The following is a 16634-nucleotide window of genomic DNA, read 5'->3' as shown; positions in this document are numbered from 1 at the left end:
TTTTTAGTTTTCAATTTTAATACCAAAAAGTAATGTTTCAAAAAAATAAAACATTTTTGATACCTACACATTCATTCTGTATAAGGATCTTAACCCTTAAATGCATGAATGTTTCACCAATCATTATTACATAATCGGGTCTTTAGCGACCCTAATTTATATACAGTATAACATGGATGGATCTCTACCTGTCGCGATAGTATAAAACTCTCCTGATATTAGAGTAACCATTACAGAAGAATAACATAAAGTATATTTTGTTACCTTTTGGAGCTTGGAAGGGTTCAGTTTGAGCAGATGTTTTAGATCATCATCACTGTCCTCACCAGAGCTCATTTCCCAGTACATTCAGCATCTGGCTCATTTTTGCAATCTCAAACATATTCTGAAAACTATTATTTTCAACACCTTCGAAATCAATATTTTGATCGCTGACCAGATCCACCATCAAGTGACAGTGAATCTAATATTTGATTGTGTTCAGTACTTGCTCTGCAGTAAACCATTTCAAGTTTTGCTGATGATACTTCCTATTCTTTTGTTTTCTGCCTGCGGTAACTATGAGTGAAACGTCACTTCATCATTGTAGATCCGATATTGCTACTTTATGGAATAAAGGTGAATTGCACTTCAGTCATCAAATATTCAATTCTTGTTGTGCAGAAAAAAAATACACTGTTACACACCTCATTAGTCATTAGTAACTACCTGAATAACTATTAATAAACATAGGAGTTTATTGAGGCAAAAGTCGTAGTTAATATTTAGTTACTTCTGAGAATTTGACCCTAATCTAAAGTGTGACGATATATTCTTGCAATAGTGCAAAGTAAAACAAAACTTTCTTGTTTACTCATACAGAATCCACATCATAAGAATATAAACATGTCTTATTATTCACATGACATTTTTATTTTATTTTTCAATTAAAGTATACTGAACATAAACGTGACAACTGGAGCTGTGTGAGTGCTTGGAAGAATAAATGCACAGGCTGGAAGTTCAGACAAATGCCTGAGGACAGGACTCAGTTGATTGCCAGCACTTTAGTAATGCCACAAACAGATTCCACAATCAGCTATGAAAACAAACACTCATGCATTTCCCCTAAAGAGACATGTGATGCGTGGATAATGTACATGAAGGCAATAATAAACCCCTAACCAATTGCAACTTAATTTTGTACATCTGAATCCATATTAAAATCATACACAGGTGACTTAAGTTGCATCCAGTTTGTGATAGAACAGCACATACCGGTAATGGAGAGAGTAATCTTAACTGCAATGAAAAGCCTAGCAATGCAGCAGATACCTAACCGATGCCAGGTGTATGATACTGGAGCCCATTCAGGTGAAAAATACAGGCAGAAATTACAGCTTTTATGGACTTGAGGATTTATTTGATGACCTCTAGTTGAGGTTCCCAAGACCACACACAGGGAGAGATATTTCTTTAGCAGCGTAACATATTTCTGCTTATTGACATGTTCTGGCTACCACATAGTTTTTCTATGCATAATCAAATTTACGTTACTACGAATTTCTCTGTAAATTCTTTGTTGTGCTGCATTTTACTCATCGCTTATTTTTGTTTACATTGTATAAACATGCTAGCTGGGACGTCTGAAACTCTAGTCCTTTAAATTATCAGAACAAACCACTCATTTATTTACATGTCTGTACTTATTTTCGTTTCTAGTTCATTGAAATATACAAGCACCAGATGAAAACCTAATGTCAGCTACATGTTGAAATTTAAACCTCATCTTCATTCACCACTATGAACTAGGTAAGCAAGCCAAGGCAGAGGGGAAAATCAGGCTAGACATGGCTTCACCCTCATTCTCAAAAACCCAAATCCACTGACAGGAAGACTGTTTCTAGTTATTTCACGGTGATTCACTGTGAGTCCACACATGTTATTTTTATCAGGTCTCTCCTGGGATTGCGCAGCGGATGCAGATGGCTATGGTACAATCTGTTGCAAACCAGGGTACAGGGAAACCCTCGTTTCAGCTGGAAACAGATAAATGGTGCACAATTTTACAGCATAAAGTCCATGGTAGCATGTCAGAATGCAGTGTTAGAGAAGGAAGGGGAAATATAGTCCAGATGCAAAAGTGATGCAACTAGATCTGAAGAGCCCTGAAGAAAAGAAGCAGGGATGTGTGTGCATTTAGACAATGTCTATGCATGTACTGGGGTTAAAACACATGGGAACGAGGCCACCTGCTGTATAAATATGCTAGAAGACAAAAGATGTGCTGGATTTAGCTCCAGAGCTTGTTTCTGATTCTTCCCATCTGATGGCTGAAGATTATTGTTCCATTATGGATCAACAGGGGCTTTCTATGGAATGAGAAACAGTGAAAAAAAGGGAGAAAAAAAATAAAATAAAATAAAAATCACACACACACTTTTGGCAGACACAGATGCAAGGACTGGGATGGAAGCAGAGGTGATTTATTATATTTACAGTGTAAGCTGAAACAGTGGGCCGATATCAAGTGGAGTTGGGCCAATCACATTGCTCCTATTTACAAATCCTTTGAGGTTAAAGTCCTAAAATACCACTGATCTCGAAACTTCAGGTCATTCCACACACCACTTGCTCACTGTATACTGCTTTTACTGAAGGAGGAGGAGGCAGGTTGGATGTGACGTAAGTGGAATCCATTCATCCAAGTGTACATTGTCACTCATGTAACTTATGGAACTGCATACATGTAGCACCAAGGTTTCAGCTATATGGTCCATATCCAGGTTTTTCTCCTGTTAATATCATGCTGTATTTCCTTGTTCAGAGTCTTCGATGTTGTAGGTGACTTGCATGATGGTTTTAGATTGTCAACAAGCAATGCTTCCAGCACAAAAACATTTCTTTGCCGGCTTGCACTGTCAGTTTGATACAATTTATCTGGAATGATAGGTGCATATATTTGGTAGTCAAAACTGAATAAATTTGAATCATGTGCAGTATTATTTCAATAAGATAGTCTAGCTTATAAATAAGTTAACAATATATAATACAACTGTATACTTTATTTTTACGGGACTTAACATGATACAAAAATATTGATCACAGTGGTTTTTTTTCTTTGCAGAGATTCGAAATGAATGCTATGAACAAGGGAGATTCAAAACATTTCATGGCAATAAATTATATAATCATAATCATCTGACAAATAATGAAAAGACAATTCAGTTAAAACAATGAAAAAAACATGGCTCCAGCCTTAGAAAATTTATCTCTGTCCTTAATAGCTCACCCCATGCTTGATATGTGGGGTTAAATGTGGACATTTCTTGTCTCCCACTTACTCCACACTAGTCCACATGACTAGCACATGTGAGTCAGATAAGCAGCAGCCGAACATTAGCACTGCTCCAAATGCCAGCGTGTCCGTAAGCATTCAGCGCTACCTGCACTGTTGATTGTTTAGTCCAGTCTCCCCAAGTATGTGGGTATACAGCGACAAAGTTGCTCACTGAAATACTCATTATCCTTACATCTCCGTTTCCTGGGGTCCACGTTACACGGCGGCCAGACACAACTAACAATAAGAAAGGGAAAAAAAGGTTAGTGAAAGGGCCTTAATTACCCATAATTCTGCAAAGTGTTTACTGTACATACATTAAATCCATCAACATTTTTGGTATTAGTGTGAATAGCATATGACACTTTGCATAAAACGATAACAACCTTTAATAGTTATCTTTACACTTGCTAACGTAATTAAACTTTAGTTAATCATGGATTTCACATAATTATGGACAGACACAAATGTTTTAAGGCCCCGATATACTTCAAGCGTAATTGAAGAAAGGTTCCGAAGGTTTCAGAGTTTGTTTCTGGAATTGAAAACGGATTGCCAAAGCGAACTTTACAGAAAAATTTGCTCCGGTTGGTAAACTCCTTTGAACTACAATTGGTCCTAAGCAATTATATAATAGGTGGGTGCTCTGAGGCTCCGCCTTCTTTGAAATGGAAATATTCTCTGGTTAATTTCTTCTCTTCAGTCCGTCGAAGGTCAGGCGCAAGTAAAAACTTCAACACACTGGACAGCTGCTTTTATAGTAAAAATTCTAATTGAAAGCAACAATTTTCAGATTTTTCATGTTTAATGCTGTAAAGCTGCTTAATTTAAAGTAATATTATTCTATAAAGTGGTATATAAATAAATGTGACGTGACTGTCAAATTGCAGAACCCGTGCAAACATATGCACACAAAGCTAAAATCAGATGCTATCTTATCTGCTGTCATTTTTGTTGTATAGAGGAATGTGAGCAACACATAAATTTACATATTTACATATGCATCGGAATGCTTCTGAAAAGATTTTTCAAACTTCTTTTTAGCCCTAAGCGAAAAACGGAAAAGAACTTTGCCGTGAGTTTATATAGGCCTTTAGGGAGAACCATCAAACACAGCAACAATAGGCTCAACCAATGGTGCAGGTTTGGGGTCCAATGGCAGATTGATATGACATTTCTGTCAGTATCTCAAAAGTCATTTTACATTTGATAAATAACAGACAACTTTTCTCACCTGCATGTGGCTGGGTGGAACCGACTCCCTTTTAAGAAGCATTTGTTAGGAGACTCTGTGCATTCACACACACATTTGGTGCGGTTGAGAGGATGACTCCTAGGACACACCTTGGCGCAGGTGCACTGGCAGGTGTCCTTGTTGAAGCTCTGATGAGACCCGCAGGAGGAGGGCTGCGCTTTACACACACACTGACAGGTGTTCTTGTCCAGGTAGTGGAGTGGTCCACAGTCTGCCGTTCTCAGCTTTTTTCGGCATACACACTGACAGGTCTCCTCATCCAGCTCTTTGTCCGGGCCACAAAAGTCCTGCTCAGTGTCTGCAGATGGAGAGAAGATAAATAGAAGTTATATCATGACAGCTCTATGAAGTTTTTTAGCATGCTAACACCGTGTCCTAACCAGAGGCGATACGATAAGATTCCAGCGACAAATCATTTGTCTGTCCACACTAGACGCGACTGCGAGATGCGTCAAAATCAGTCAAAACCCACAGCCAATCAGAACAGTGTGTGGGTGGAGTCTCGCGGTAAGTGCACAGCACCAGAGAGTAATTTTGACGGCAATTGCAAGAAAATGGATAAGTAGGCTACGTAATCAAATTCACAAACATTACACCATTTAAACATTATTAAAAATACATAGGCTACTGAGTTACTACAACAATCTTTGTCAAAGAATACACTTGTTTGTTCACAGTTTGAACGTTCTTGTTTCCATTTGTTAAATTTCAAAATCTGAGGTAAATTATCCATTGTTGCTTTTACAGCTACAAAGCTAGGAGCACTAAATGATATTCAAAGTCACATTGCATGCTTTTAACATTAAATAAAGCACATAAACAGTACCTGAGATTATCATTGCCACACTTTGTGTTTGTTGTTCCAGCCGCGACGTCGCAGAAAAATAGAAACCGTTTCTAAAATAGAATCGTAGCGGCTGGTTAGGACAAAAACTCTGATTGACATGGAAAAGATACCTTTTAACGCGCATCGCGTGTAGTTTGGACATGGTGTAATGGATATGACAATGGTAATGTATTTGTTCTTGGCGAAATAGATCTGCTACACTGCTGCTACTGATATTACTGATGCTGTTGAGTATTACTGTTTTTGTAGGTTGCAGGAACTTGCTACTGCCAATACATACACTGATATGCTGCTGTTGAGCATGTAAGATGTGACATACTGCTTCAGCAATATGGATATATAGCATAATATATGGATAATATGGATCAAAATAGGATATATAGCAGATCTATACAGGAAGTGGGGAAGGTGGAGGGTTTCAGAGGAACTCTGAAAGTGCGCTGCAAACTGCTAAAGTGAATGCTAACTATTTAAATGCTGAGAAGCAAGTTCATTGGCTGCTGATGCAACATTAACCAATCAGCTTGTGCCATGTAGATAGCGATGTAAATATCATCAGTTATGTTAAAGACCCATGAGTCTGCACCATCTAGAGTTTCATGACAGAGCTTCTTATTTTACATTACAACATATTTTTACATTTGTGAGGAAATCTTCGGTCAATGCTATGGAATGCCAGGCCAATTCCCAGAGCGTTACGCAAGTAAAGAACAATGTCCAGCATGCACATTTGTCAGACATGACAAAATGTTTAGAAATACAGTGTTTCTACCCAGCATTCCTCATGCTACCCCCAAAGGCCTAAACAGATGTTTTTCTTTACAACTCGATGAAAACAAATTCAGTGGCTAATTCAACTCTGCCACAGTATATTGCTTTCTTTGTTTTAGAAGTACCCAAAATGGCCTAAACATTTGACTGATGAGAGAGAGTGAATTATTGTTACTGGTGTTTGTGATTGCTAATGATTAAACACATAGTGGACACATTACGAAGAATCCCAAAAGAGTTTGCTAGCATGTTGTTGCTCCACATGTGCAGGGAATCTTGCAAAATGGACAAAATGTTATGTCATTTAAACCAGAATGATTTTAACATTTAGGGGCCAGATTTACTAAATTAGCATGAGAGCACAATTACAAAAAAAGCGCCGATGGGAATGGAAAGTTTTGCGTGTGATCTACTGAAATTGTGCAAATTAAAGAACACAGACACAGCCGGATGACCAACGCAATCTACCAGGAGCAGCGCAAATTAGTGTCTGGTTTAAGACATGCATTTTGGGCATTACATAATGGTACACATACCAGTGAATTGACGAGCGCAAACCTTAGGAAATCACCTTGCATGATTCAATTAAATACTCTCCTCCCATAGATATTGCGTCTGAAAGGGAAACTTCTCAGTCAGTCGCAAAAATAACACTGCGTGTCTTAAGTAAATCCTGACAGTAGTTTTTTTTTTAACACCACAAGAGGTAATCATGGCATGGCAATGGTATTTTTAGTGTGGTTTGCCGTTGCCATTTCAAGACATTTCTCTTGGGAAACTGCTCAGTTACGGTAAATAAAAACCATTTGGTTTTCACTGGAACCTTTCTGGTCTTTCTGGTACCATGCTGGTCTGATTTTGTTGCAGTGACCACATTTTTAAAAAAACTTTCACAACACAGGGGGATTTAAAAAAAAAAAAAAAATTTAAATGTCACTCTGGATTAAACTCACATATGATTTCATAGCATGTATTCCCTTTGAGAGATATGGGGTTTACCTCATTTACCATACTTTAGATTCAAGTCTGCATTCGTATTGGTTAAAATAGCATGGAGAGCACATTTTTGCAGGTGTTGGAGATTCAAGATACAACAAAAACTGAAATTCAACAAAAACTGAAATTCAACAAAAACTGAAATTCAAAAAGTAAAAAACTAGTCCTGATATCACAAAAAAGGAAGAAGAAGAAGAAGAAGAAGAAGAAGAAGAAGAAGAAGAATGCAAAAATGTTTTTGAAGATAATGTATAAGATATGTAATCAAGGAAAATATGTTGTTACTTTTGTCAAGTCACAGTTTTGAAAAATGGATCAATTCAAACCACACAAATAAAAATGTTAATGTACATACACAAAATAAAAATATTGTATTCTGCAAAAGGCTGCTTCACAAGCACCAAACACAATCCAGCCAAAGTTACACGCTCTGACAGCAATCAGTGTTTATGCAGTGTTGCTCTGTGCTGGTCAAGCTACACAACTGCTCTCAAAGCATTTCAGCTATGTTTATGTGCCTCAAAAGACATACAGAACGAACAGAGAGAGAGAGAGAGAGAGAGAGAGAGAGAGAGAGAGAGAGAGAGAGAGAGAGAGAGAGAGAGAGAGAGAGAGAGAGAGAGAGAGAGAGAGAGAGAGAGAGAGAGAGAGAGAGAGAGAGAGAGAGAGAGAGAGTGTGTGTGTGTGTGTGTGTGTGTGTGTGTGTGTGTGTGTGTGTGTGCGTGTGTGCGTGTGTGCGTGTGTGTGTGTACTGGAGACCCCTACCCCTGAAATAACCCCTACACTTTACATCAGTAGCATCAGTTCCTCTTACGTAACCTGCCACTGAAGCTGAGGAAGATCTTGCTACCTTTGAAGTGAGCATTTATATGTTCGAACATATGAAATTACACAGCTGGAAAGAGGCACATCTGTAGTGCTTAGCTATTAGTAGTTAAAGTAATCTGACCTGCAAGATAATGTGCTAGCAGGGTGTACTATAAAGCTTTTCTGTCAAGGACTGAGCCAAGTACTGTAAAAGGTGATGTGGGATATTTCCACGAAGCAAGCAACAAGAATAACAATCCCGACACATTCCTCTTAGTGTGTCTGCTTTAGCAAAGATTAATTTCACCTGTGTTTCACTCCCTAACCGCTACAGAGGAGCTGAATGCAAATCTATTATTCCACTTCACTATGACAGTCAACAAAATTGGCCAGCATACTATAGCATTATAACCATCAACAACCAAATCAACTTGTCTTTTCAAATTTAATATAGTGCCCCAATATGTGTGCAGCAGTTTGCACTCACGCATGCAGTATATATTTGTCTATTTCGGAAACTGCTATCTGCTCCGCTTGAGACTCAATACTACATGTTAGCCTTAGGGTCTTCTGACTACATAGCTTATGCATTTATTATGCTGTGTGCATAAACCAACAGACTGCCATTTCCATCTCAGGTTTGACCTGTCACATTTACTAAGCGTAAAGAAGACAAGTATGTCACTACCATTGCACTGAACCTGAATTACGTCATGCTCCACTTGAACCAGAACTCTGGTTTGAGATTGATTATAAGGCTGAGAATGAGACATTATTCCATTTTAACTATGTACACTTTGCTGGGGATTATTTATTTTTTTTGATTTAAATGATGGGCAGTTCTACCTTTTACAGAAACTCAACAGTGTTTTTGTAGGCCTTGTTTTGATGACAAGTAGACAAGGGTACTGATTGCTGGAATTGAGTGTTGTTTTTTTGGCAACAATTTAGAGTTTATTCTGTGATTGTGATCTGCCATAATGACAAACTATTTCCTATATTACAGAATGGCACTGGCACCACCCAGTCCAACTGCATATTCATTAATTTGTTTGTAAACATTTTTGTTTGAATTAATAAATGAGTACATTACATATGAATGTATGTATGTACGTATTTATGTATATGAATGAATGAATACTTTGTATAATTAATTAATTAATTAATTAAAGTTACTGCATAAAAGTCCAAAGAAATGTGATAAATGAGCCGGTTTGGTATACTTGGGATTTGCCCAATACAATTATGTTTTGCTCAGCAAGAACAAAAATTTGAGGGAACTCTGATTACATGCAAAGTAAAAAAAAAAATCATAACATACTTAAATGCTTCAAATAATTTCAGTGCAAGTCATGACATTTGAGAATACAGACATACATAAACTAGCCAAAACCCTCAATATAATAATTCCTCAAACTTTCTTTCTTTTTTTTTTCTTTTTTTTGTAAATGGATATACACTCACCGGCAACTATCTTAGTTACACCTAACTAGTACTGGGTTGGACCTATGTTTGCCTTCAGAACTGCATTAATTCATCATAGCTCATCATAGATTCAACAAGGAGTTGGAAACATTCCTCAGAGAATTTGGTCCATATTGACATGATGTATAACGCAGTTGCTACAGATTTGTCGGCTGCACATCCATGATGCAAATCTCCCGTTCTACCACATCCCAAAGGTGCTCTATTGGATTGAGATCGGGTGACTGTAGAGACCATTTGACTAGTGAACTCATATCATGTTCAAAAAACAGTTTGCATTATCCTGCTGGAAGTAACCATCAGAAGAGGAGTACGCTGTGGTCATAAAGGGATAGATATGGTCAGCAACACTACTCAGGCTGTGGTGTTTAAACAATGCTTAATTGGTACTAAGGGGCCCAAAGTGTAAAAGAAAAGAAAGTATTCCCCACACCATTACACCACCAGCATGAACTTTTGATGCAAGGCAGGATGAATCCATGCTTTCAAGTTGTTTACACCAAATTCTGACCCTATACCATCTAAATGTCGCATCAGAAATCAAGACTCAGCAACGTTTTTCCAATCTTCCATTGTCCAACATTGGTGAGCCTCTGCGAATTGTAGCCTCATTTTCCTGTTCTTTGTTCTTAGTTGACAGGAGTGGCACCTGGTGTGATGATCTGATGCTGTAGCCCATCTGCTTCAAGGTTCGATGTGTTGTGCATTCAGAGATGCTCTTCTGCAAATCTCAGTTGTAACAAGTGGTTTTTGAGTTACTGTTGCCTTTCTATCAGCTTGAACCAGTGTGGCCATTCTCCTCGGACCTCTGGCATCAACACGGCATTTTCGCCCACAGAACTGGTACTCGCTGAATATTTTCTCTTTTTCAGACCATTATGTAAACTCTAGAGCAGGGGTGCCCAATCCTGCTCCTGCCAAACGACTGTCCTGCACAGTTCATCTCAAATCCTAATAAAACACACCTGAAGCAACCAATTAACGTCTTTAGGATCACTTGAAAATTAAAGACAGGTGTGTTTGATTAGGGTTGGAGATGTAGAGGTAGAACTGTGCAGGAGAGTCGATCGGCAGGAGCAGGATTGGGCACCCCTGCTCTAGAGATAGTTGTGCATGAAAATCTCAGTAGATTAGCAGTTTCTGAAATACTTATACCAGCCCATCTGGCACCAACAACTACGCAACGTTCAATGTACTTAAATCTCCTTTCTTCCCCATTCTGATGCTCACTTTGAACTTCAGCAGATCGTCTTGACCATGTCTAAATGCATTGATTTGCTGCCATGTGATTGGCTGATTAGATATTTGCATTAACAAGCAGTTGAACATGTGTGTCTAAGAAAGTGGCCGCTAAGTGTATTTTTGTAGAGGCGAAAAAGTCAGCAAAAATTATCTAAAGAAGAGAAGTTCTGTCATCAGTTCTGTCTCTTTTTGGGTCCCTCTTTCAGTGGGTTTGTTTCTCTTTTATACAGTCGCATGTAGACACACATGAAAAACACAGCATTGTAAGGCTGTGAACGTGCATTAGCACTTACCAGAATGTGGTTTTGAAAGAAGGGTGTCGGGCACCGGCTCACATCTGCATAAGCGATTACTCCAGCTGTGATTTTTTGGGCATGTTTTATTTGCCACATGACATCTGTGGAGGAAATAAGTGATTAGCAAGGAGACAGACGGTAGCGTGGGATTTATATATATAAAAAAATCCACAATAAAAGGCAAAATAATAGTTTTAATTCAAATAGCGCTGACTCGCATAAACACACAAAAAAAATGTAGATGTTGACCTAACTATTATAACTCAGAAACTGATATTTCATAGACACATCTCTTTTGATCACAGGGTGTGTGTCTGAACCTTGCTGCAAATTAGGCTGTTTGCTTTAGTTGATTCAATAGTAAAATGACCTACTTTCAAAGAGGACATGGAAGATGACCTCACTGTCTACAAATAAATTTTATTCAGATCACTCACTTCACTTCATTTCTCCTCACTCCTCACTGTTCCTTTGGATCTGTCCCCTCTGCTTTCAAAACTGCCGCTGTCACCCCAATCCTCAAGAAACCTGGTCTGGATCCCTCTTCACTCAACAACTACTGCCCAATATCCAGCCTCCCCTTTCTGTCTAAAACCCTGGAACGCATAGTCGCCTCACAACTACAAACCCATCTTCATGCCAATAATCAATATGAACCCCTCCAATCTGGTTTTCGCCCCCTCCACAGTACAGAAACTGCTCTCCTCAAAGTCCTCAATGACCTCCTCACCTCTGCTGACACTGGTTCTCTCAACATTCTTATCCTTCTCGACCTGAGTGCAGCCTTCGATACCGTGTGCCATAACACTCTGCTCACCAGACTTAAAAACCTCGGTAACGAAGGCACTGCACTCAGCTGGCTACGTTCCTACCTCTGCAACAGATCCCACTTCATCTCTCTCCATAACCACACCTCTGCCACAGCCACAGTCACCCAAGGCTTCCCCTTGGTCAGATATTTCACCATTTCAACCTGAATTACCACTGTTATGCCGATGACACCCAGATCTACCTCAGCACAAAGTCCCCCTACAATCCTCCCCTCTCCCACATCAACTCCTGTCTGTCAGCTACTAAAATCTGGATGCAACAGAACTTCCTCAAACTCAACAGCAATAAAACAGAATTCCTCATCATTGGCTCCAAATCCACACTCGGCAAAACCAACAACCCCACTCTCACCATCGACGGCACCATTGTCTCCCCATCTCCCCAGGCACGCAACCTTGGCATGATTTTTGATTCAACCCTCTCCCTTGAGCCCCACATGGTCATTAAAACATTCTTCTTTCACCTCCGCAATGTTGCTAAAATCAGACCCTCACTCACACCCCCTGCTGCTGAAAGACTCATTCACGCCTTCATCTCCTCACGACTGGACTACTGCAACTCACTACTCCTTGGTATAAGCTCAACTTACATAAAAAGACTACAACTGGTCCAAAATGCAGCCGCCCGACTCATCACCCGCTCCAAATCCTGGCACCACATCACTCCAGTTTTAAAACAACTGCACTGGCTTCCCATTTCCCACCGGATCAAATACAAAATTCTGGTTCTTACCTACAAAGCAATCCACCACCTGGCCCCATCATACCTCACTGACCTCCTTTCCCCCTACCAACCCTCACGGTCCCTCAGATCCACCTCAGCCGGTCTCCTATCCATCCCCAAGTCCAAACTCTGCAGTTTTGGGGACAGAGCTTTCTCGAGGGCAGCTCCAAGGCTCTGGAACTCCCTTCCCCTTGAGATCCGCACCTCTGAGTCCCTTACTACCTTTCAGTCTCGCCTCAAGACCCATCTCTTCACCTCTGCCTATCCATAGTTTTTTTTTCTTTTTTTTTCTGCCCTGTAAAGTGACTTTGAGTTAGAGAAAAGCGCTATAAAAATTCAATTTATTATTATTATTCATTTCTTAACTAAACACACCTCAAATGAACTTTCCTTTTCTGAAGAAAAACAAAACAAAACAAAACAAAACAAAACGTTTTATACTGTGTTATTGGTTTGGCATGACTCTGGCAGTCTATCAACAGGATGGAAGAGTCAGAGCTATTTAAGACAGAAGGAAGGAGGGAGAGATGCTATCAGGGTTTTTTGCTGTCCTGCTAACCAGTAGCACATGGAGTAGTTGGCATGGAGGTTGAATGAAGTAGAAGCACACTACAGTCCTTTAAATCATGAACAGAACTGGTCAGATTCTTTCAAATAGCTTAAGCAGATGCCACAATATTGCAATATGCAGAACCTGATTCCACGAAGTGCAACATTCAACAGGTTCAACATCCAATCAGATTTGAGGGACAAGTTTACATTTTATGTCAAGTTTAGCCTTACAATCAGGGTGCTTCTGCATCAGTGTTATTCACCAACTATTTCCCTCTGATTTTAGGAATAATTTATGGGTAGGGTTAGGTTTAGGGAACAGGAATGTTGTTCCAGGATCAACACAATATGTTGACCCAGGAAAGCGTCTAACTCTGCAAAATCAGGACGTGCCTGCAATAAAGAACTCTAAATATAATTGTTTTCTTTCAAAATGTAGTATTCAGTTCATAAGTAATAAATAAAACATATACTATGGTCTGTCTGAATACGTGATTCTGGTTGGCTGGAAGATTGCATCTCACATGACGTGCGGTGAAACATATTTTTGCTATGTCAAGTCATAGACATGCCAGGATCTACTGCATGTAGGCGTGGGATCAATCTGGGCAATCTGATGTTTCAAGACTTTCCGATACTCAGGTCCCAATATAGCTTTTGTAATTCTTTCAAACTTGTGCAATACACTAAGTATTGCAAATCATTTCTGCGATTCAGTGTGGTTTCTTACATTTTTAACCGCACAAAGAATATGGAGTATGTGACTTTTGTTTGACATTGCTTGCAAAATACATTTTACATCAAGCTTTTTCCTTTAAACACTCCCCCGCCAACCCTAAACTGAACAACCTTTAGAGGTAATGCATTTTGTAATAAATACATAAATAAATACTCCCTATTAGGAGGATCCAAACTAAAGTCACAGACTTGCTCAAGCCCATCTTCTTGTCTGCTCTATTATCCATCTGTCTTCTCAAGGCTGCAGCTACTGGGCAGTGAAATTACAGGCTTCCCCCAAAATAAACTTTACTCTGGCTTCTCCTTTCTGAAGTGATATGAATCTACAAATTTGGAAAGTGAGTGCTACGCTAAGAGTGGATCAACACTGGTGTGAAATGTTGCTTTTCTTTTCCATTTAAGTGTGGACTGCAGGAAAGAAAAAATGATATGGAGCAATCCATCGAGGAGAGTCCTGTTCTATTAAAACTGTGTGAGGAGGTAATTTCTAAAGCCTCTTTGAATTTCAAGGAATCTTTTTCCATTTGCATGAAGAGTAATCAGTGTATATGCATATGGTTATAAACATCTGCAATGCATTTACATATATCCACAGCCGTAAGGCATCTATAAACTTGCACACTGTGGGACCTAAAGAGATTTATGTTAACTCCATCTGTATATTTTTTGACTATCAATGTTGGGAGTCGAGCCATAGAACATAGATTGTAGCATGCAGTATTTTTTATTTATTATTAACATATCAACAAATCCCAGAAACTTAAGGAACAATAATACTCTGTAGTAAAACTGCCACAATCCATACAGTCCAATGAAACTGAAAGGCCAAGAGCAATGCTTTTCCTGACCGCTAGAAAGACTCCATCCACTAAAAAATATATTTTAGGGGCTCACTATGAAGAGAAGGTGGTCAAAATACTTCAATACTCAAAATATAGTCTGTGCACATTTTCAGTATAGGGGACAGCAGGGATAACTAACAATTGTTTTGGTTTGGGCCCACGTATTAAGAAAATATTTAGCCTAAAGCTTTGAATTTTTGCATCAGACACCTTTGACGTGTCAGTTGTCATTTCTAATGCCAATTAAATGATTAAATTCATTGAGTTGGAAAGAATTAAGGCAGAAGCACACAGAGGTTAAGGTTAAATTCAGTGGGATATGTGATACATATAACAGTATAGGTGATACAGCAAATGTGAACACTAGTGAGAAGAGAAAACAGTTTCAGTTTAAAATCATCATCAATATCCAAAATTGCTTAAGACAAATATTTGTACTTAACCAAATATAAAATATACTAAGGATGCTCCTGATTAATATTATTGAAACTGCCCATATTTTGAGAGGAGGTGAAGAATTGAATTGTGTGCACAACCATATGTAGCTGTATTGTGGGTTAACTTTGAACTTAGCAAATCTCAAAGTCAGATTTAGACCTACAGACCCTCCTCTCTCCAAATCTAACTTGAGGAAATACCAATCATGAACCAGTCCTTAGAGAGCAAAAAAAAAAAAAAAGGATGTGGATGTGAACAATCAGGTTGGGGCCATTCTGTTCTGTATTTTCAAGCCCACTCTATTTATTACTTTGTCACCTCCCTCCCTCCCTCCCCTTCCCTTAACCTCTCTCCCTCTCTCCCTCTCTCTCTCGCTCTCTCTCTCTCTCTCTCTCTATTTTCGTGAGTTTAAGTGGCTCAGGCGTAATGTCAGGTCCCCAGGCAGATTTGGTCTCAGATTTATCCAGTGAAAAACCAGGCTCAGATGTGGATTCCCTTTCTAGATCAGAGAGACACGAGACTTCTCAGTCTGCCCTCAACCTTTGCACTAAGTGTGTCTGTGTGCAAGAGTCTGTGTGTTCAGTCTAACACCCTGCTGAGAACTGACTCGGATGTAACAGCTCCAGTTACAGGTCCACTATCATTAACCTCCCTTGGCTAAAAGGTGACAGGTCAGGACCAGTTAGCATGACCCAAGGCTGGATCAGGTCCAAAGAAGGACCATTCTCATGTATAGATCATCCCTCCTGTCTGGCTGTCCATGAAATCACTGCTTTTCCATCTAGACAGCATGGGTGATTTATTACCCATGTAGAATTGCATGTCAATAAGGGTTTATTCATACTGCAAACAAATCTGATTTGGGTTTCATATCTGATCTTAAGGACTTAATATCCACACTTTCATTTTGCAAATTATGAAATCTGATCTGTTTGTTTGTAGTCAATATGCAGAGTAGATGCCTCAGTTCTTATAGTAATGATGTAACTATCAACACAGAAAATAACCATTATAGGGGATGCACCGATATGAAATTTCTGGCTGATACTGATAAGATGATTTTCATGTTATTTGCTGATATAAATTAGAATAAATTAAGTCAGCATAAATTAAGAATAAAACACACAAAATGATATTGATCATCTTAAATGCTAAAAGTGAATTTAGGCATCACAACACTAAAAAGTGCTACATTATTCAATTAAATGAAAATTAGATGATATAAAATATTGTCTAAAATGTCAAAATAAGAGAAATGAGCATGTACAATTAAATATCCAATATTGCCTGCTATTGTGCATGCCGAGTCGTAAGTGTGGAAAAAGAACGGAGAACGGAAAACTGAAAACTAGCCTCTTGTGACCATCCCACAAGATGCATTAGACAAGATTGGCAATGTTCAAAAACTAACTCTGATTAAACCATTCGATGCATCAGAAGATGCTATCAAAAATGTGGTTTGGACCTGGTGTGTAAAAATCTAAGTTTGTTT

General features: G+C 38.9%; 1 protein-coding gene across 2 annotated transcripts in view; it reads right to left on the bottom strand.

The window, feature by feature from the left end:
- Window positions 1-2444: 2444 nt before the first annotated feature.
- vegfc (vascular endothelial growth factor c) overlaps window positions 2445-16634 on the bottom strand; it is a 37963-nt gene continuing 23773 nt past the window's right edge. For both annotated transcript variants that reach the window (XM_084105762.1, XM_084105763.1), the window contains exons 5-7: window positions 11016-11119; window positions 4554-4872; window positions 2445-3556 (exon numbers count right to left, since the gene is read on the bottom strand). In XM_084105762.1, the coding sequence (XP_083961888.1) occupies window positions 3442-3556; window positions 4554-4872; window positions 11016-11119 (538 nt within the window). In that variant the 3' untranslated portion in view covers window positions 2445-3441. The remainder of the gene's footprint in view (window positions 3557-4553; window positions 4873-11015; window positions 11120-16634) is intronic.

The sequence above is a fragment of the Abramis brama genome (genome assembly GCF_963993115.1).
Source record: "Abramis brama genome assembly, chromosome: 2".
In the NCBI taxonomy this organism is placed as follows: domain Eukaryota; kingdom Metazoa; phylum Chordata; class Actinopteri; order Cypriniformes; family Leuciscidae; genus Abramis; species Abramis brama.
This window is presented reverse-complemented; position numbering and strand designations above follow the sequence as displayed.